The sequence below is a fragment of the Bactrocera oleae genome, chromosome 4, assembly GCF_042242935.1.
Source record: "Bactrocera oleae isolate idBacOlea1 chromosome 4, idBacOlea1, whole genome shotgun sequence".
NCBI lineage: Eukaryota > Metazoa > Arthropoda > Insecta > Diptera > Tephritidae > Bactrocera > Bactrocera oleae.
Genome location: NC_091538.1, coordinates 60601005 through 60622962, shown reverse-complemented (window position 1 = coordinate 60622962; position 21958 = coordinate 60601005). Strand labels below are relative to the sequence as shown.

General features: G+C 34.3%; 4 protein-coding genes across 7 annotated transcripts; 1 reads left to right on the top strand and 3 right to left on the bottom strand.

Moving 5' to 3' along the window:
• Positions 1-279: 279 nt before the first annotated feature.
• Positions 280-1561, bottom strand: LOC138855639 (probable methylthioribulose-1-phosphate dehydratase). Its single transcript, XM_014241540.3, has 7 exons — positions 1417-1561; positions 1309-1361; positions 1203-1244; positions 1036-1149; positions 820-973; positions 547-749; positions 280-482 (listed from the first exon to the last, which is right to left on the bottom strand). Exons 1-7 carry the CDS (start codon positions 1441-1443, stop codon positions 407-409), a joined length of 669 nt encoding a protein of 222 aa, XP_014097015.2. The 5' UTR covers positions 1444-1561; the 3' UTR covers positions 280-406.
• A 274-nt stretch (positions 1562-1835) lies between these two features.
• On the top strand, positions 1836-17002 carry ATPCL (ATP-citrate synthase). 4 transcript variants are annotated; one of them, XM_036378190.2, is made up of 9 exons: positions 1836-1992; positions 8383-8600; positions 10916-11101; positions 11170-11622; positions 11709-12297; positions 13632-13824; positions 13895-15128; positions 15200-15540; positions 15727-17002. In XM_036378190.2, the coding sequence occupies exons 2-9, from the start codon at positions 8439-8441 to the stop codon at positions 15893-15895; spliced, it is 3327 nt and encodes a 1108-aa protein (XP_036234083.2). In that variant the 5' UTR covers positions 1836-1992; positions 8383-8438; the 3' UTR covers positions 15896-17002. The 4 variants fall into 4 exon arrangements, with proteins under 4 accessions (XP_036234083.2, XP_036234091.2, XP_036234095.2 ...); XM_036378198.2 differs by lacking the exon at positions 1836-1992 and adding an exon at positions 7387-7557 and having other exon boundaries at positions 13638-13824; XM_036378202.2 differs by lacking the exon at positions 1836-1992 and adding an exon at positions 7388-7557 and having other exon boundaries at positions 13680-13824.
• Positions 17003-17221: 219 nt separating this feature from the next.
• LOC106624640 (transmembrane protein 208) lies at positions 17222-18477 on the bottom strand. The gene is made up of 4 exons (XM_036375862.2): positions 18307-18477; positions 18073-18228; positions 17872-18008; positions 17222-17807 (listed from the first exon to the last, which is right to left on the bottom strand). The coding sequence occupies exons 1-4, from the start codon at positions 18310-18312 to the stop codon at positions 17582-17584; spliced, it is 525 nt and encodes a 174-aa protein (XP_036231755.1). The 5' UTR covers positions 18313-18477; the 3' UTR covers positions 17222-17581.
• A 685-nt stretch (positions 18478-19162) lies between these two features.
• LOC106624639 (transketolase) lies at positions 19163-21572 on the bottom strand. Its single transcript, XM_014244400.3, has 3 exons — positions 21280-21572; positions 20878-21213; positions 19163-20817 (listed from the first exon to the last, which is right to left on the bottom strand). The coding sequence occupies exons 1-3, from the start codon at positions 21438-21440 to the stop codon at positions 19347-19349; spliced, it is 1968 nt and encodes a 655-aa protein (XP_014099875.1). The 5' UTR covers positions 21441-21572; the 3' UTR covers positions 19163-19346.
• Positions 21573-21958: the final 386 nt, after the last annotated feature.

Sequence of the window (21958 nt, the reverse complement as noted above, 5' to 3'; positions counted from 1 at the left end):
TGACACATACGCAAATGTCATATGAAGACATAAAATCAGAAAGAGTGGTGCCCTTCACATTTGTGGAATCTATATGCAAAGAACGTATATCATAATTTACGTTCTCTGCTATATGTTTGAATACCCTGAAAGCAAAGAAATTTAGTAATAAATAATAAAAATAATTTAAATATTTATTAACATTCTCTGCTGAAAGATATACGGTGTTGAATTATTTTAACATTCAACAAAACAGAAATTTTAATTTTGATTTATGTCCATAAGAATGTTGAATGCAGATTTAAGGACATCTTTATCATTAGCCTTTAAAAGGCATGACTTAAGATCTTTATTAAAGGTTCTTTGCTTATTCACTTTTAGGAATAATAAAATGCACAATTTTTTCTTATAATTACTATGTTATTCGTTAAAAAATTTCAGGATTTAACCCACTCTTCTTCATCTCCACGCAAATAGAGAAGAGGTAATCATAGCACTCAGACCTAAAATCATCATAAATTAGACAATTAACAACACAAATACAAATGTTTAATCAAATACTCTTACATTGTTTTAGCTTTTTCCCAGCTTTTACCCCAAACATACACGCCATGACGTCGAACTAGCACCGCACTACAACCGGGATACTTAAGCATAGCAGCATACATGCTATCTGCTAAATCTCGTTCAAATGGAGTGTTCTCTATAATTGGCACGACTAGTTCTTCATCGTATCGTAGATAACGGTTTAAGTCCTCATCGTAAACGCCCTGTAGAATACAAAACATGTGCTTAGAAACATAACTCCTAAATCAGATATAATATAATTTTAATGTGTACTTTAATCATCTCCAAATGTGTGCAACGGAAGACTTCTCCAGGCCATAATAAAGTTGCCATTACTGCATGCTGCGAATGTGTGTGTATCACAGCTTCCGCTCTTCTATGACGATAAGCGAGCATAAATAAGGGCGTACACTGACTTTTCGTTAGCCTAATCAAAAAGCAAAGAACAAATGTTACATACATAACTTTTTACATTTTACAAACTATTACTTTTTGTAATCCGGTGGTAACATAATGTCTTTTCCTTCCTCATCCTGTACGAATAAATCATCTGGTTGCATACGTTCCTTTTGTACTCCCGATGGGGCTATATAAATTTCGTTGCTATGCACAATTTTTTTAAAACTGAAAACTTATTTCATTTGTTATTTACTTACTTATATTTAATGCTCATGCCTCCACCAGTGCCAGTTACCCAACTATTAATTAAACGTAATTATATATTAATAATTTTTTTTGTTACTATGCAAGTATAATCCTTACCCAAGATGGTAAAATTGCCGGCATAGTTCTGGTATTAGTTTTCTAGGATGCTCCTATAAAAAGACAATAAGATTTGTGTTAAATGAATACAGTAACGTTTAAAAATACCTCTGGAAGATCTTTATATATAGACATATTTCTTTCACTTCTTTATTTCTTCTATAATGATTCTGTCAGATTCGACCTGATAAGAAAAATTGGAGAAAAAGATAAGAAATCGTTGTAAGAAAGTAAACAAGATGAATGTTGTTGTGGATTTTATTACCATGCAGTGTTGCCAAACTATTAGTAGCCCTAAAAAGAACTGCCACTAAATTATTGCTAACTCAATTTTGGGAAAAGAATTGGAAAATAATATCAAATGTTTTTTAATATATTTGACATATTCCCAGCTTGTTTCCGTTGGTAAACGAAAATGTGTTAATGCAACATTAACAGCTCTACAAATTAGTTCATTGATAATTTACTTAGTAGCAATGCAGTTGGTAACCCTGTTGTATGGGACAGGTTGGCAAACGAATAAAATCATTTTAATTCGATATTCGTATTCGCTTGCGTTTATTCAACGCATACGTGTTTTCTGTTTTCAATAAAGTTTACACTATTTCAGTGGATTATAACTGTAAAATAAAATAGCAGAAATAAATTTAAACTGGAGATTTTTTCTTAACTGAAATTCAAGCAGTAAGTGCATATTTTTTGGAAGAAAATAAATACCTACTAAGGTGGTTAAAAATAATTGCATAAAGTTGGATGAAAAAATTAGTTTGCATTGTTTGCCGGGGGACTTATTGTATGACGTACATATTAGGTATTTCGTTGAAGATTGCAAAGGGGAGGTGGATTTGTAAAATTACTGCTTAGCAAAGGTGTCTCTTGTGAGTGCGATAAATTTTGCTTAATATTGTTGGCATAGCGCATGCTTTCGAAGTGAAAAGTCAAAGTAATATCATCATGAAATTAGGCAATGTGTATGTTAAAATGGTTGTTGTATGTTAAAATGGTGAAATGGAGCGGTCAGCAACTAAAAACAAAGTTCAGTTCACTAATGCCTAATTCATTAAAGGTGGCTGAACGGGTCCACCAAAAGGTATAAATACAAATGCGTTGAAAAGTACAGGGAATCAACTACATATAGGAAAGCTCAAAAAGTAGACAGTTAATATACCCGATTTATGGTACATTATTGTTATGTTTGCAATAACTATGAAATATATAAAAATATAAATGTTTATAGAGACACCTTTACAGCAGGAATTTAGGATCACTTTCGATTTCAATTGAATCGCTCATTAATATTCTGATATGTAATGATTACGACATCCAGTTCCGTTGCACTTTAAACAAAACTCGTTTGGCAGTTACTTCTGTTATTGATTTTACCCACTTTCTCTTCTCTTGTGCAGTGCCACAAACCGTTATTGGTTAGCGCTCCAAACCAAACATAGAGCAATTTTTTTCATAGTTGGTCAATGTTTTGAATTTATTACTTAATAAACAGGTACGTTTTGAATATATACTAGTATGCATACTTCTGTGCATATGCTCTGTTGACATACATATAAATACTTATATATAAAGAAATATTAATGTTAATGTGTGACTGCAGCTATTGTTAAGCCTTGGCCTGCAATCTGAATAGGTAAAGGCAAATAAAATATTTAATATTGTTGTACAGTAAACCGTGTTCGTTAATTGAAAAGCTTCAAACAAATTCAAATATAACCTTATAATTTATCATATTCACTAAGGCGTATGACCATGAATATGATCTATAATTTTTTTAAATACTGTTAAATTTATCTACTAGCTACTTTAGTCTTTTAGCCTGTATAAATCTTTAATGTACTATCGATTTGACATTATAGTACATATGTATAAAACAATATGTAAATAAATACATACATATGGATAATTTGAAGGATGGGATTTATATATTATATATATTCAATCCAATAATGTAAGCAAATATAAGGAAATTATTTATTTCCAGGTGCATTATAACTTATTATTATACCCTGAACATGGTATATTAAGTTTGCCACGAAGTTTGTGTATATAAAGAATCAGTATGACGAGTGAGTCGATTCAGCCATGACCGTCTGTCTGTATAGACTCATTTAGTTTTGTAACAACATTTTACTTCCCATCAGTGAAAATTATTACACAAGTATTGTGTTGATGTGAAAAATGTCAACCAGAGGATCGGAATTCATTATATTAGGGATATGAGGGTTAGGTCAAGACCTAGACGGACTCTATTCATTAGGGTGGAGCGAAAAAAATTTAGTTTATTTTTGCTTAATTTTAACTCAAAAATTTACTTTAAAACTGAGTGCGCCGCCTCTAGGTCTTAAAAACCAATTTTTTATCCAAAATTTTTATAATCTACAGATTTTACCCTCAGGCTAAGCAAAAAAAAAAAATTTGTTTCGCTCCACTCTACTATTTATATTCAGCGCTAAATCATTAATATAGCTTTATACTTTCTAAGGAAACAAGTCCACTTAAATTTATTAAAAGATCACGCATTTTGACCAACCTGAACGGTTAAAAGAGAGGTGGAAAGTCGGAAATCGTTATATACGGTACATTGGGGCAGTTAAGATCTGTGCTGATCTCACTAACTTTTGACATTGCCCAGGTACACTCGGGAACATATTTCCAAGCAATTTTGTAAATATATAACACAGCCGACAGTTTAAAAATTTGTCCATTAATTATATGAGGACTAAGGGAATTATTGATCCGAGTCAAGCCATTATTAGCATACAGGCATACTATTATCAGAAAAGGATTCGCTCCGAATTTCTAAGACATATCTCACAGATTGAGCGATATTTTCGAAAAATAGTTTACAATCGTATCTGGGGTCCTCATATTCGGTACCTGAAGGTAGTTTTGGTCCTATTTGAACAATTTTTGATCAGAAGGTGGCATATTGCAACAGCACAGACAGACAGTCACCCTAATTTCAACTCGTCTTTTTATCCTGATCATTTATATATACATATATAACCCTTAATCTATCTTGATTAGTTTTAGATGATACAAACAACCCTTAGGTGAACAAAACTATTATAAACTGTAGCAACATGTTGTAAGAGTATAACAATAACAAAAATTGAATTGAAACAAGTAAAGAATGTTCGGATGTAACCGAACATTTTATACTCTCGCAAAGTCAAATGGTATACTCGTTTGAGATTTCTTTGTGGATTGGCTGATATTTTCGGTAGAAGGTCAACTATAGGCACTGGGGTCCACATATTTAGTACTTAGGGGCTTGAACAGTTTTGGTTCGATTTAGACAATTTTTGGTCACAAGGTGGCATACTTTAAACGTATTATTCACGCAAAGTTTCCCCCGATGCTTTTTCGCCTTGATCGAAGAAAAATTGTAAAATACAGCGAATTTTCTCTTTGCTGGTGCCCATCTTTGACGTATTCAGCGCCGTGTAGTATGACATGATGCGACACGTAACACTAGTACTATGGACAATAACGCCATCTCTTCTCTTAGATAAAAACCGAACGAACTTTTTACTTGACCTAATATTTGCAACAGAGACGAAATGTACTTCTGTATACGATTGTGTTAAGTGTAGGGAGAAATAACATCAACCAATGGAAACGAACTTTTTACTTGACCTAATATTTGCAACAGAGACGAAATGTACTTCTGTATACGATTGTGTTAAGTGTAGGGAGAAATAACATCAACCAATGGAAACGCGGCACCGTGCTTGTAGTTGTTGCAGTCGCCAAATTTGCACCAACGCATTTTTTTTACCTGTGTTCCCGTTGACGCACATGCGAAAAACGTTGTGCACTTCTGCACGTCTTCTCCTTTTCAACGGTATAAATTTTATCCATATATGTCCACAACAACACAGTCAAAAAGGGAATACAAACAACATTTGTTTGTTAGCATAATTATATAAACATGTATGTATGTATATAGTTAATTTTATTTTCTTACTTAATAACGAAAAGTCTGAAATAAATAAGTTTCGCATTAAAAATATCTAATAAATGTTTAGTTGCTTAATTCTCTCAGTATTTTTTGCTTTATAATTTGGAACCAAATTGTCCTGTGTAAATTAACGTTGACAATACTTTTACTGCAATTTAGTTTTGGAAATAGTTTTATTGTTAAGTTTATTGCTTGTGTTTTGTATTTCAAACATATCTCCTCTATTCACCCTTTGCAAATTGTTGTTGTATTTGAAATAGTTTTAACGTTTCTTAATTGCCAAGAGTAAATACATTTTAAGAATATATTTTGAATGTGTATTTAATAAATAAGTAATGTTTGCACACTTCTATAAAAATTTTTAAGGAAATATAAATACGTACACATACATATGCACATACATACGTTATATATACTTGCATTTATAAGGTGTTGATAACATAGCGCAATGCGAACCTGGAACATTTGAAGGTTGTACAAAGAATGTATGTATAGTTGAACACTTTTTATACCCTAAATAGGGTATATTAAGTTTGCAACACCCAGAAGGAAACGTCGGAGATGAGCTGAGCCAATTTCGCCATGTACATCTGTCTGTACATACACGAATTAGTCCTTTAGTTTTGAGATATCGAGCTGAAGATTTATATATGTTCTTTTCTCAAAGAAGCTGTTCATCTGTTGGAACCGCCGATATCGGGCTACTATAGCATACAGCTGCCATACAAACAACGATCAAGATCAAGTTCTTTTACGGAAACCTTTTATATTTCACGAGATATCTTCACGAAATTCGGCTTATTGTACAAAGTAACGCTGGAATCTCCGAACAAATTTTTTAGATCGGAGCACTATAGCACATAGCTGTCATACAAATCTTCCGATCAGAATGAAGCCCTTGTATAGAAACTTTTTTATATTTGGAGGGTATTAGAGCTTCGGTGCAACCGAAGTTAACATTTTTTCTTGTTATATATATGTATAATACATTCTAATCCAACTACGCTACTTATATGCTTGTACAATTATACATATTTATGCACATACATTTTTTGTAAATATGCATAGGAAAATAAAAATAGAATTAGATTCTGACATTTTTCAGCCAGGTGACAAGCCTCTTAACATTGTACAAGTATAGTGCATGTTAACCTTCTTCAGCTTTCACAAGTGTCTTGCGAACACGTTTGGTATTAAACAAAGCATTATGATGACCTTCAAAATTTATCTAGAGTAGCTTTTTTTTTGAAGAAGAAAATGTATTGTGAAGAAACTAAAACGGAAAATAAATCTTTATTCTTTCGAAATCAGCTTAAATCCAGTAAGATTTTTTAGAATAATAGGACATTATATTAAAGCATCACTCATCCATCCGTACCATTTCTATAAAATAAATAAATTTCGTAAATTTCTAGCAAAATACTTGACGGATAAACTGGAAGTACTTTCATCATTGCCATATCAGATTGCTGCCGGTATAGAGCTTATTGGAAAGTTCATGAGGGCAAATCGATCACACTTTTGCTAAGCACTTGCTCATAAAATAAAACTTGAGTTTGGCACCACGCCATCATTTTGATTTGAATATAACTTCATACTCATATACACCGGCTCAGATCTTTCGCACTTAAAGAGCGCGCCAGCATCTTTGGCAAAAAATATCACGCCATATGCATGTACACGCTTTGGGATTTCACATTGCTAATTTCGTACGAGAGTTTGTACATACATTTGTATATTTGTGAATAATTTAAAACACAAATTTATAAACTAAGCCAATTAACAATAAAATGTCAAGCGTCTAAGGCAGTGTTATGTGTACATATAAACATGTGTAATAAACTGTCGATATATATTGCTATTCGATGCGATCTAATCAAATTTGAATAAAATCTGTGATCGCATATATTCACATACAGATATACATATATTCTTACATATGCTAACACGTATATATGTATGGTGATATCAGTACACAATGCGATCAGAATGATCAGCGGCGATCATTACGACGGCGTGCGGCCAGCTATTTCGTGGACATTCGCTCTCAAAACCGTAGTAACACCAGCAACAATTGTCTTCGTTGTACCTGTTACTTTCAGTTGATTTTAGTTCTCGCCTAACGCGCTCGTGAAACGGTTGATTGGTGGCTCTAGCAAAATATATATATATTTGTAATTCTATTGTGACATAGTGCGCTAGTTGTCATTGCTATAAAACGGCACCGGCTTCGTTCTTCAATATTAATATAAAAAAACGAAATTAAAAGCAAAGTATGTGGTGCGATGTTAATGGCGCTTTTGTTCTTGACCATTTAATATTTTGAATAAACTGGTTTATCATTTCAATAATGTGTACTGTCGTAAATGTGTAATAGACGCAAGGATATTTTTCAATAATATCATTAAATAATCTTACGAGTTTTTCATATGATTTACGTTTAAAAAATTAAAAGCCAGTAACTTTAATATTTTTGAAATAAAAATTATTTGAAAAGTGTTTAATACTTATAACAGTAATTTTGTATAAATATTAAAAGTACAAAAAAGTGTTTAATGCTTAAATCAGTATTTTTTTTATATAATGAAGTTCTAAAAGAAAACAGTATATTTTTGTCCATAATTATATTTAAAAAATAACTGTAATATTTGATAAATAATAATCTTCTATAAGAAGACAGTAATGTTTTTCTTTCAATAAAAATCTTCTAAAAACAATAATCTATGTCATCCCAAAATGTATAAAAAAAAAACATAAATTTTAAAATAGGAAATTTAAAGAAAATGCTGAGATCAAACTAAACATACATATTTTATATTCGAACTAGAACACTGACCTATCTAATTCCGTTTCTAAAAACAGCCATAAAAGCGATTATCAAATGGTTGTTGTTGTTGTTGTTATAGCGACAGAATTCTGCCGAGTTGACAGTCCTTGGCCGGAATAAGTCCGGGTCCGTTCCGGTTTCGTAGACCCGACTGTCGTGGGAAAGGTCAAATTATCAAATGGTCGCTGCTTCCACTCCAACACATATCTATAAATATCAAATGAATGCTACCAAACATTACTCTAATTTCAAAAATTTTTTTATATTTTAGCCAACGAAAGTATTGTACATTAAAAAGAAAACTTTCCTGCTAACAAAGGCACAAACATGTCAGCCAAAGCCATTTCCGAAGCCACTGGCAAAGATATATTGAATCGTTTTTTGAACGTGAATGGAGCATCCGGCGCAGCACAATGTCGTTTCGCAACAGTTAAAACCGGAACGGATTGGTCACAGTTGACCGTACAAAATCCTTGGCTGTTGAATACTGTAAGTACTCCATTAAATTAGCATTTCTTTATTATTTATTGCTAAATTAATCGCACTACTTATTCTTCATAGCACTTTCATCGATCTACAAACATACATTTCTATAAAATAGTGAAAATCTGAAAAGCATATTCGCTAAACGTCATTTATACATTTTTTTATTATAATAAATATTTGTCTTTGCACTTGAACTCTACCGGCTAAAATGTTAATCCATGCCATCTATACGTAATCGGCATTAACCAATTTAACCACAAAATACTTCAAAAGACCAGTTTCTATGTATTTGAGAACATGTTCTCGCATCATCACATGGTTGCGTGGAAAAAATATTGTGCTACCGTTATACCGATTAGATAATTGAAAAAAGGAGATTATTAGTTTTTTATTGAAACTTATTGCTGCACTGATTAAGAGGTTTTGAATTGACTGCTCCATTGATAATGACAACTGCGTGTGCACCCAGCAGTATTGCACTATGCTTTTTTTTATTAATGGTCATCTCATTATCTGCTGACAATATAACTATTAACAGTTTTGGAGGTGACATATGTTCTATTATTATAAACAAACTGTTAACGTATGTGCACGTCTTAATCATAGATTTGAAATTTTAAATAGGTTTTAGAAATCGCGTGATGATTTTGCACTTAACAACTCTATTAAAACTCAATGCGTCGGGACTTAATTCTACATTTCCTATTCAACATTTCTGTTAATTAAAATTAACAAAGTAGTGTGATCATAAATTTTGAGTGGCCTATTTTCGTTTTACTGCTGTTTTCAATAATATTTTTGTAGATATACAAGTGCTGCTGAACAAGTTGATAAGTTAACGTTTTTGGGTTTTTACTCGATTCGATGACAGCGCCTCCCACTTATTACTCAATATAGTGTGTGTTTCATTTGTGTACACAAATTAATAGAATAAACTGTTAAATGTACATATTTATGTGTAATTATTTACATATATGCATACGTCACTCATCATGCAATGTAGAGGTTTCCGTTTTTGTTTATATTTACTTGAACGTGACCGTAATGGCTTCAAAGTTCTCTTTCTCTTTTCCATATATCTCAAATGTATATGTATTAATTTAATATTTTCACGTTTTTATGCTGAACAATAACTGCGTAGGGATAAGTTTGCTAGCGCTAGTGCATTCATACATGCATATATATAAATAGTATATGTATATGAATTATACCTTTTGCCTTTTTTGTTTTTTTTTTTTAGTTTGTGTGCGACGAAGTGGCCTGATGTTGTTTACTTGTGACGTCAGGTGAATTGTAATAAATAGTACAACAAAAAAAAGAATCGTTTACATTCACAATTGTGGCTTCTCGCTAAACCGGCTTCCCGCTAAATGATGAAAAGTATTTAGCTTTATCCTAAAAGGAATTTACCTTTAATTTTTTGGATTTGATTTTGGAAAATAGTTTGCCAAATCCCCAAGAAGCATTTAATCATTACAAATAAAAATATTTTCATTCTATCCATGAAAAATATTTTTTTTATACCTTTAACACAAGTGATTGTTGTATTGTTGTTGTTGTTGTAGCGGAGTGTACATCCTGTTTGAGGAAAAGGGTAAAATTCGAAGTCAGCGAACTTAAGGTGCAGGAAACTAGCTGTTTTGATGGGGTCGGACAAGAGGAAGAGGCGTGTTAGGATTAGCTTGGTTTTGATGAGGCATGCAAGGGTTCTATGCATGCAGCGCATATGCTTTGCATGTCAGGCTTGATTCTGGATGGGTAGAAAGTTGTTTTGCAGACTCTAATGCCTTGAAAATGTAGCCCTTTGACCAGTGTTTTTTTTTGTTTTGTTTTTTTTTTGTTTTGTTTTTTTTGTTTGACCTGCTTGTAAAAGCAAATACGATTTTTATGATGAAATATTTTTTCACCTCGTTATGAATGTATTAAGCGGCAATATAACATTTGCATTTCAGCAAGTAATTCATCCATCTGCGCTTCACATTGTAAATATTTCAACAAGTTCAAAGGCCATTCGAGTAAATATTTGAATTACTTTACAGTAAGTAACCTTTGTTTCCCATTGGAAAAACACTCTTACATAGAATACAACACGACACTTTTGTACATGCACACATGCATACATGTTTCTTTCATTCACTTTGTCTTATGTCATATGTATCTCCTATGTTGCCTTCCGTTATTGGGAGTGCACGTGTAGTACGCTCATGTTAACTTAAAGTACACATTTGCATATATGGTATATACATACAAAGGTATATGTATATGTAAAAATTATAATATATATATACATATATATATATATATAATTTTTATTGCAGCCACTAGTTGTGAAACCGGATCAATTGATTAAGCGCCGTGGCAAATTGGGTTTAATCGGTGTTAAGAAAAATTACGAGCAAGTGAAAGAATGGATTGGTGAACGTATTAATAAGGATCAGAAAATTGGTAATGCTGTGGGCAAACTGCGTAACTTCATAATTGAACCATTTCTGCCGCATGATGAGGTGAGAAAAAGCACCAAATAAAAATAATTAGAAAATATTATTTTGTTTTTTTTATTTATTTACTACAGTCCGAAGAGATGTATGTCTGCATCTATTCGCATCGCAGTGCTGACACTATTCTCTTCTACCATCAAGGTGGTGTTGATATCGGTGATGTAGACGCGAAAGCTCTGAAGCTGGATGTGTTGGTTAACAAAGAAACGTCCGTTGAGGAAATCACCACAAAATTATTGGTTCATGTCGCTGACGTGGCCACAAAGAAACGTATCGCTACTTTCATATACGCGCTGTACAAAGCTTATGTAGATCTTTACTTTACCTATTTGGAAATCAATCCTTTGGTTGTGACTAAAACCAGTATGTACATTTTGGATTTGGCTGCCAAATTAGACTCAACGGCCGATTTCATATGCCGCCCAAAATGGGGTGATGTTGAATATCCACCACCATTCGGACGTGATGCTTATCCCGAAGAGGCATACATAGCCGATTTGGATGCCAAGAGTGGCGCTTCATTGAAGGCAAGCATTTTTGTTTACATACATACAAATATGTATATATAATATAAACAAGATTATTGTGTTTACATTAATTCTTATTTGAATAGCTGACAATATTGAATCGTAATGGTCGCATTTGGACTATGGTGGCTGGTGGTGGTGCCAGTGTTATTTACTCCGATACAATTTGTGATTTGGGCGGCGCTTCTGAATTGGCTAACTATGGTGAATATAGTGGTGCACCTTCTGAGCAGCAAACATACGAATATGCCAAGACCATTTTGACACTGATGACATCATCACCGAAACATCCCGAAGGCAAAGTGCTGATCACTGGTGGTGGTATTGCCAATTTTACAAATGTTGCTGCAACCTTCCGTGGTATAATAACGGCCCTGCGAGAATTCCAACCCAAACTGGTCGAGCACAATGTGTCGATTTTCGTGCGTCGTGCCGGCCCCAATTATCAAGAAGGCTTGCGCAAGATGCGCGAATTCGGCTCCTCACTTGGCATTCCATTGCATGTGTTTGGTCCAGAGACACATATGACGGCGATTTGTGGTATGGCGTTAGGTAAACGACCCATTCCACAAACAGCCACAGCGGAATTCTCCACGGCCAATTTTCTACTACCCGGCGGTCAGCAAGCACAATCCGAGTTGAAGGCGTCAGAGAGTGCAGTGAGCAATAATGGCGGTAAGTTGAAATTTGCGTTTTTAATCGTTTTCATTGAACAAAAATCTTTCAAAATGCGTACTATGGCATACAAATACAAAAAAAAAAAAAATTAAATGCTTTCTACTCATATTGAAACCATTTAATTTTTTTTTGTTTATCACATAAATAGTAAATGCATTCATTATTTGAAAGTGAATAAGCGCGCTTGAAGGATTTCGCATGGTTCAACATAACATATTGAACTTTTTCTGTTGACTTGGTTTCATGAAAATCTTCTTTTGGCACGAACATATTTTTCTGATCATTTAAATTATATCAGTTAATTGTTTTGTTGCATTTAAAACACCGATCATGTCATTTTTCATTCAAATGGATTTCTAGCAATGAGAATTTAATTTTTATGTTATTCACCGTTAAGCGGACTAAAGTTGAATAATATTTATTATTATTTTGTTTTATTTAAAATATTAATTGGTCAGTACAAAATATCTTTTTTTAATTTTTTGTCAACAAAATAAATTATAATTTTTTTTTAATTATGATTCAACAAATTTTCCTTTCAGTTTTATTTCAACTAAATTGTTATTTTTTTGTTTAAAAAAATTATTTTTGTTTCTCTATAATTTTTTTTTAACAATTTGTTTTAATCATAAAATTTTTTTTTAATTTTGCTTCAACACATTCTTTTTTATTTTTATTAAAAAAAAAATCGCAATTTTTTTTTTATTAAAAAATCTGTTTAAACCACATAAAATTTTTCTTTTATCTAACTGTATGAAGTAAACCTACCAACTAATAACGTATTCTTAAATATATTTTCTATATTTTTGTATGTATCCTCAACGTCCGTCCTCATGTTTGTATGTAATTGGTTATCCTGCTCAACATCACCAACACCACAATTTCCGAATCCACCACCACCACCATTACTGCCACAAAATATACCTTGATTGAAAATCATTATATATTATTTGGGTAAAAAATAAATGTTACGTATTTTAAATATTATATTGACGTCAACAATTAAACAACATACGGTTATATCTATTGTTGTTGTTTCTCTATATAAAATGTCACGAAATTCATATAAACGTGGCTGGGAACGTAAACGTAAATGACATAACCGTTTAATGGTATTATGTAACGTATCCAATTCTATGTGTTTGTGCTCGTGTATGTTTGCCTGTTCTTGTGCATCTATCCCGTTCGTCTCACGTTCATATCTAAAAAAAAAAAATCCAAAAAACGTCCTGATACGGTCTATATCCTGCTTGAAATCAACTGCAATAAAATACATTCGTTGTTATCGAAATCAAAACCAAAATCGAAAATCATTTGGGAACACATTTAAGGTATAGGTTCATCACCACAATCGATTAAACTACCACCTATTTCGGCAGATGACTCTTTCGCAAATGATTCTGTGCCAAGCAATGCCATAAATGCGCATACGCGCAGATTTTTCAGCGACAAAACGAAAGCCATTGTCTGGGGCATGCAGCAACGCGCTGTACAATCAATGCTCGATTTCGATTTCATTTGCAGGTGAGTAAACGTAAAGTAAAGTACAACTAATTAAATGTTAACACTGCTTTCCTTTTACGTACATGTCTAGACGTGATGAACCGTCCGTTGTTGCTATGGTATATCCTTTCACAGGTGATCATAAGCAAAAGTACTATTGGGGCCATAAAGAGATACTTATTCCAGTTTATAAGAAAATGTCCGATGCTGTTAAGAATCACAAAGATGTTGATGTAATGGTGAATTTCGCTTCATTGCGTTCGGCTTATGACTCCACATTGGAGGTATTGGAATTCCCACAGATACGTACCGTAGCCATCATTGCTGAGGGTATACCGGAAAATATGACGCGTAAATTAATTGTGGCTGCCGACAAGAAAGGCGTTTCCATTATTGGGCCCGCCACTGTAGGTGGTGTTAAACCTGGTTGTTTCAAAATCGGCAACACCGGTGGCATGTTGGACAACATTTTGCACTCGAAACTCTATCGTCCCGGCAGTGTGGCATATGTGTCTCGTTCCGGCGGTATGTCAAACGAATTGAACAATATTGTTTCGAAAGCCACCGATGGTGTGCTCGAAGGCATTGCAATTGGTGGCGATCGCTACCCAGGCTCCACATTTATGGATCACATCTTACGCTATCAGGCTGATCCAGAAGCTAAGCTGATCGTATTATTGGGTGAGGTGGGCGGCACCGAAGAGTATGAGGTGTGCGCTGCGCTCAAGGACGGACGCATAAACAAACCTTTGGTTGCATGGTGTATAGGCACTTGCGCTAGTATGTTCACTTCTGAGGTACAATTTGGCCATGCAGGTTCATGTGCCAACTCAGATCGTGAGACAGCATCCGCCAAGAACAAGACATTGCGTGAGGCTGGTGCCTATGTGCCCGACTCTTTCGACTCGTTGGGTGATCTGATTCAGCAGGTATACGCCGAATTGGTGAAATCGGGACGTATCGTGCCTAAAGAGGAAGTACCACCACCAACAGTGCCAATGGATTACTCGTGGGCACGTGAATTGGGATTAATTCGTAAGCCTGCCTCCTTTATGACATCCATCTGCGATGAACGTGGCCAAGAATTGCTATACGCTGGCATGCCCATTAGTGAAGTGCTCAACAAGGACGTGGGTATCGGCGGTGTGGTATCGCTATTATGGTTCCAACGTTGTCTACCACCATACGTATGCAAATTCTTCGAAATGTGCCTAATGGTGACTGCTGATCATGGACCCGCTGTTTCGGGTGCGCACAACACGATTGTTTGTGCGCGTGCCGGCAAAGACTTGGTATCATCCGTAGTCAGTGGCTTGTTGACAATTGTGAGTTCACACCTATCACAAGGAGCTACCTAAATATATTAAATTCTAACTGTTTGTTTCTGTATTTGTAGGGTGATCGTTTCGGTGGTGCACTTGATGGCTCTGCACGACAATTTTCTGAGGCCTATGACTCGAATTTACACCCCATGGACTTTGTCAATCAAATGCGTAAAGATGGCAAACTCATTCTGGGTATTGGTCATCGTGTCAAATCCATAAACAATCCCGATGTGCGTGTTAAAATCATAAAAGAATTTGTTTTGGAGAATTTCCCATCAGCACCGCTACTGCGATATGCGTTGGAAGTTGAGAAAATTACCACAAACAAGAAGCCAAACTTGATCTTGAATGTGGATGGTGTTATTGCCACCAGTTTTGTGGACATGTTGCGTAATTGTGGCTCTTTTACGAGGTAAGTTGAGCAATAAGTTAGCAAAATGCCAAAATGCAAGCCATATTAGCTAATATTTTTAACTAATTATAACGGTATCCGTAGAATCGTAGAACGTCAAAAATCATTTACACTTTTACGAACAATTAAATTTTATATAATTATTATTTACATATTGAAATTAATAATCTTCTTCTCTGTTTGCAGTGAGGAAGCGCAGGAATATATCAACATCGGTGCAATTAATTCCCTATTCGTGCTCGGTCGCAGTATAGGCTTCATTGGTCATTACATGGACCAGAAGCGTCTGAAGCAGGGTCTATATCGTCATCCTTGGGATGATATCTCTTACGTTATGCCGGAGCAATTCAATTAAATTCCTTAAGTGATTGGAGGTTTAATTGAATGATCTATAACACATATTCAAAAGTAATCGCTTTGTAGTTGTGAATTTAAATTATTATTATCCCACATTAATAGAAAGCTTAAGTACCTTAATATGTATAAAAGCATATTTAGTACATGTGTATGTACATACTTAAAAATATGTATATAGTTATATCAACACATGCGTGGTGGGATTATGCATTGCAATTAAAAACTCATTTATAAACACACATACACACTCCAGTAAGTTTAACTTAAAGTTGTTAACATTTAATGAAGATTAGTAAAGGCAAACAAAAATTTACAATCCATATTGAAACTGTTTTAGGTTTAGCATCTTTCAATTGCATTTTTTTCTACGTTTTCTTCATTAATTTGTGGCTTGATTAAAAATACTTTCCACACCTGGTTATTAACCCCTTTTTTTATAATTAATATACTTATAATTAGGTTCATATATATGAAGAATTAGCGGTATATCACCATAGTTGTGTGAAATGTAAATTTGTTTTGGAACTTTTGGTAACATTATTTCAGATTGTACAATAATTTTATAAACTAAAGATTAAAATTGTGTTAACCACAATAACATTATTTACAAATAATAAATAATTTGTTTAGGTTAAATAAAAGCAATGAAAATGACTTATTGTAAATGAATTAAATATGTTTATTGAATTACTACATCCAAAGTGGTATTTATTGAACCATATACATATGTTATACGAACTATTGAATGTATGTATGTATTGAATGCACCATGCACTTGTTAAAGTTATGTATTTTTGTATTCTCATTAAATGATATGAGGTTAAATTTACCCACATTGGCAACAGATGCAATACAAAGGTCAATTAATTGGCTAAAAGAACAACGAATAATAATTTGGGTGTGGTATTGCAGCAACGGTCGCGGGTGTACACAAAAAATACTGGTTCCTTTGCACAGAATTTAAGCACGTGGTTTTTTAAATAAAAAATGATTGTAATTCTGAATTATGGAATACAATATTTAAAGATTCATGTTGAAATAAATATTGAGATTTGGGCGTTAAGTTAAGTAAATAAGTGTATAAATCGCATTTAGAACAACCGGCTATCCTCTTTGTTTGTTTTATGGTAAAATATAGAAGTAAGTAACCAATATACACGTAATTATAGTTGACCCGATCAAGCACTGTCGACACAGCAGCAAAAACTATATTTTTACATTGTTTTCGCAGCTATTTAATACAGTGCGACTAAATATAAATAAATACTTAAACGTGTGTGTTTCTACTAGTTATTTGCGTAATATATATATGTATAAACACCAATTAGTTTTATATTTTGTCACATTTTTGTGTTTCTTTATTATTTCTTAATTGTATACAAAATGTAGATGTATATCTCTTATAAATACTTACAATCGTAAAGTAACGAGAAACCCTTCAATTGGTAACGCCAAAAATACAAAACACAACTATGTGAACTCCATATGCAAATTAAATTACCAATTCCAGAAAACAAAACAAAAAACAAAATACTTAATGTAAATTGGTAACTGAACTTTACCATCGTAAAAACGGCTAACTTGAGGCACAACCGTTTTTGTTACAATACGTTACATTATTGACTCTGAGAGCCGCTATGGGCAATGTGTAAATAGAGGTCCATTTTAGTCGACTTTGGTATCTTCATCTCATGCGACGCATTTTACGTTCAAGTTTACGTTGTTTTTTCTCATCTAATTCGGGTTCTTGGTCTGCGGCATTACGCTGCGATAACCAGGGCTGTATAACACTGCCCCACAACATCCAAATGGCCCGCAATGGCGCCAAAAGTAACAGGTACCAAAAGTAATTTGATAATAAGGACAAAATTATGGTTCCAGATGTTAATATTATTAAATCTTTTACATTTCTGCGAATAATCAATGTATGACATTAGATCACAAGTACAACCAATTTATTTGAAACACACTTACTCAGCTATACCGCCTTCCATATTCAAGTCATTTCCAGAATCAAGAATGCTACCATTTTCAGAGTATTTTGGTCTTGACATGAAAACCATGAATTGAACGGAACCGGCTAAAATTAGTACGGCTATGATGCCCATAATCTTCGACAGAATTTAATTGAGAAAAAGTTAATTAATGAAACATGTAATATAAGTACATACATACAACTGTTACTTTGCTGAGTCCAAAAAATACCAAGTTTAACAATATTATGGCCGCGGTACTACCAAGGGCCATGTTCCTGTAGAACTTCAGTGTGGCCTTATTTTCCTCCACAATCTGCTTTGCTCCTTTTGTACCTTGTTTACCCTTTTGTTGTGGCTAAATGAAGAGAATTTGGTTTCGAATATTATGTATTAATATATAATATTGGTTCATTGTAAGTAATCCGGGGCTTACCGCCATTGTTCTATTAATTATATTCCGTATATCTAAACTTTTTTAAATAAAACACTTTCGACTAAAAATTGGCTGAATAAAAATTTCGCTTCTTTCTTATTGGTTAAGTACAAAATGTCATTCGTCCAACGCGTACGAACGTTTTTGACGCGTCAACAAATTTCCGAATAGTGACAACTGCTACTTGTCAACTGCTTCTAATTGGAATAGTTTGTTATCGATAAGCAATATCGATTAATTTTACTAAGAATTCCGTTAATTATGCGCGGAACAGGTATAATACCAGAGAACGTAAATGAATAGAAAAGGAGCAAATGTTAAATGAAATCTTTTTGAGTACTAATTTGTAATTCCAGATGAGGGAACATCGAAAAATATAACTTTCCTTCATTTACGTTCTCTGATAAAACGTTTGTCATGAACTTTATAACAGTCAGAAGGAATACTTCTTAAAATATATATATCCGTCTGTCAGTATATATGCAAACTAGACGCTTAGTTTTTGAGATATCGATCACTATAGCATTTTGCTCCCATTCCACACAAACGGATCCATCAAAATCCAGTCATTGTATGGAAAACTTATTTGACAATATATCTTCACAAAATTTGGCACGGATTATTGTCCAAGGCAACGGTACAATGTACAATGAAATTGTTCAGATTGGACCACTGTTGCATATACATATGTATGTAGCTGTAGTACAAACTGATCGATCAATATCCAATCCTTGTTTGGAATCTTTTGTAATTGTTGAGGGTAGCTTTGGTACAGCCGATTTGAAGCTTCAACAACCGAAGTTAACGGTTTTTCTTGTTTCAATTTAATTTATTTAAACACAAGGTGTTGCCAATATTAAAATTGTGAACTTTTTTCTTTAATTTAAAGCACATTTATATTTGTGTATTCTATAAATTCAAAGCTGAAAACTTAGATATATACATTCTTTCAAATAAATTACATTTTGGAAATTTTTCGACCTATATACCATATTACCTAAACAAAATATCGGTAATCGAACTTTTTTAAATTTTTTTTTCTAATCCTCGAGATTGGATGTGCACCTGCATTCCATATAATTGGACACAGCCTCTATAATATGACGTGCTGATATGCCAAATTTATCTATTAGCACAGTTGGCGGTCCAGACCGTGGTACATGTGGTACATGTAAATGTTTCACCTCCACATTGCGTTCCATAGCCAGCGCACTTAGTACAGCTTCCCCTAAACCGCCTTCTTGGTAATGATCCTCAACGACAATGATGCGTCCACCACATGCACGGGCGTTTGCCATTATCAGTCCGGCATCCAACGGTTTTATAGTGAAAGGATCAACAACACGGACTTTTATGCCAATTTTCTCCAGATCTGCGGCAGCCGACAGGCATTCATATAACGTTATACCCGCGCCTACCAAAAGCACTTTATCCTTGCGCGATTGTTTTATCACTTTACCAATGCCCACTTGGAATACCTCCTCGTTTTTGTAAATAACGGCTGTACTCGGTCTGGAGGTGCGTATGAAGCATATACCTGACGTATTTGCTGCCAATTCCACGGCGCGTTCACAGCTAACTGCATCCGATGGATAGAAGACGGTGCTGCCTGGTATTGCGCGAAACATGGCAATATCCTCAAGAGCCATTTGTGAGGGACCATCCTCACCGATACTTATGCCACAATGTGAACCACAAAAATTGGCGTTAGTCTGAGAGATAGCACCCATGCGAACTTGATCGAAAGCACGTGTTAGGAAAGCGGCAAAGGTCGAGGCAAAAGCGATTGTGCGATTACGGCACATGGCACCAATGGCTACTCCAACCAAATTTTGCTCGGCAATGTAACATTCGATGAAACGTTCAGGAAATTGTTGCTTCAGTTTCTCAGAATAGGTAGAGTTCTTTGTATCGCCATCAAGAGCTATAACACGATCACATCCTTCCGCCATTTTGGCCAGCGCTTTGCCATAAGCGACACGTGTTGCCACCTGTTCCCCCAATTTGTATGATGGTGGGGTGGATAGTTTAACGTTATCTATATTGACCTCAGGCACAGTCATTCCATCATTCGATTTTGGTGTTAACGCCACTGGGCATGGTGAGCGATTAACAATCGCATATTCTAATCTTCTTATAACTTCGCATGCCTTATCACCTAAAGGTTTACCATGCCAATTTTCTTCATTCTCAATTCCGGGAAATCCTTTACCTTTAAATGTTTTCGCAATGACGGCCGTCGGTTTGCCCTTCGTACTGGCTGCCTTGTCAAAGGCATTCATCAGTTCTTCAATATTGTGACCATCCACAACAATTGCATTGAAACCGAATGCATCCAAACGTTTTTCATACACATCCATATTATGCTGCAGCTGTGTCGGATCAGATTGTCCCAAGCGATTCACGTCAAATATTACACAAAGATTATCTAAATTGTAAAAACTGGCAAAATTTAAAGATTCCCATATTGAACCCTCTGCCGATTCACCATCACCAACGATACAGTAGGTCCTAATTCAAAGTATTGACCCATAATTGAAATCCAACAGTTATTAGATACACATATTATACCTATAATCGCTTTTATCAATATTCTTTCCAATATATGCCATACCAGACGCTACTGCTACACCTTGACCCAAAGAACCGGTGCCAACATCAATAAAATTTAAACGAGGTGTGGGATGCCCTTCAAGATCCGAATCAATTTTACGTAGGTTTAGAAGTTCATCGGTAGGAAATAGTCCAGCTTCCGCCCATGCTGCATAGAGTATGGGTGCAGCATGCCCTTTCGATAGCACCAGTCGATCACTAGCCGGATTGCGTGGTTCTTTAATGTCTAAACGCATTACATTAAAAAACAATACGGCAAGTATATCGGCAATCGATGAGCAGGATGTGGGATGGCTGTGTAAAGATTAATAATAAACAATTTTCATTTTATTATATTCGATAGTTTTTCTATGCATATACCCTGATTTGGATGCTTGTGTAGACCTAATTGCATGTAAACGCAAACGATTCGCTATATCTTTGAGCTCTTGAATTTGTTGCGGATCAATTACTGTTGTAGGTTGTTTAGGCCCAACGTTTGCTGCCTGTATTATTTCAGTGTCTGGCACATCTTCACTCATCGCGGATTATTTCTATATAAACTAAAATTTGTATTATAAATTTCTTTGATAATCCAAAATGTTTTTTTTTTACAAAATAATTTTGTCTCAATCTTTTTTTCGGTGTTTTGATTGATTTACTATATGAAATGTTTAAACAAACAATATAGATGTACATAAATGTCAGTTGCAGGGTTTATGTATGACAAAATTCAAAAATTTCAATGTATAAATAATATTAAAATAAGAAAAAAGTTAACTTGGCTGCAACGAAGCTATAATACTCTTCACAGGTCCATTTCTTATCGTATAAAGGGTAATCAAGAAAGATCTTTACCTTGATTTTGATCGTTCAGTTTCAATGGCAACCATATGATATAGTGGTCCGATATCGACAATTCCGACAAGTGAACAGCTTCTTGAGGAGAAAAGAACTTGTTCCGATATCTCAAAAACTGAGTTTGCGTATAAACAGACGGACATAGCCCACGCTGTATAGGATATACTTGTACAAATATTATTTTGGTGCATACTGTTCA

Excerpts from the sequence above, each read along its gene's own strand:
- ATPCL (XM_036378190.2), top strand. The coding sequence starts at position 8,439 with ATGTCAGCCAAAGCCATTTCCGAAGCCACTGGCAAAGATATATTGAAT. Across the intron at positions 13,825-13,894 it reads GATTTCGATTTCATTTGCAG|ACGTGATGAACCGTCCGTTG; the intron begins GTGAGTAAACGT and ends GTACATGTCTAG. Across the intron at positions 15,541-15,726 it reads AATTGTGGCTCTTTTACGAG|TGAGGAAGCGCAGGAATATA; the intron begins GTAAGTTGAGCA and ends CTCTGTTTGCAG.
- LOC138855639 (XM_014241540.3), bottom strand. The coding sequence starts at position 1,443 with ATGTCTATATATAAAGATCTTCCAGAG. Across the intron at positions 1,245-1,308 it reads CGGCAATTTTACCATCTTGG|TTGGGTAACTGGCACTGGTG; the intron begins GTAAGGATTATA and ends TTTAATTAATAG. Across the intron at positions 483-546 it reads TGGGAAAAAGCTAAAACAAT|GTCTGAGTGCTATGATTACC; the intron begins GTAAGAGTATTT and ends TGATGATTTTAG.
- LOC106624639 (XM_014244400.3), bottom strand. The coding sequence starts at position 21,440 with ATGAGTGAAGATGTGCCAGACACTGAAATAATACAGGCAGCAAACGTT. Across the intron at positions 21,214-21,279 it reads ACACAAGCATCCAAATCAGG|CCATCCCACATCCTGCTCAT; the intron begins GTATATGCATAG and ends ATCTTTACACAG. Across the intron at positions 20,818-20,877 it reads ATTGATAAAAGCGATTATAG|GACCTACTGTATCGTTGGTG; the intron begins GTATAATATGTG and ends ACTTTGAATTAG.
- LOC106624640 (XM_036375862.2), bottom strand. Across the intron at positions 18,009-18,072 it reads GACTCAGCAAAGTAACAGTT|ATTATGGGCATCATAGCCGT; the intron begins GTATGTATGTAC and ends ATTCTGTCGAAG. Across the intron at positions 17,808-17,871 it reads ATGGAAGGCGGTATAGCTGA|AAATGTAAAAGATTTAATAA; the intron begins GTAAGTGTGTTT and ends GATTATTCGCAG.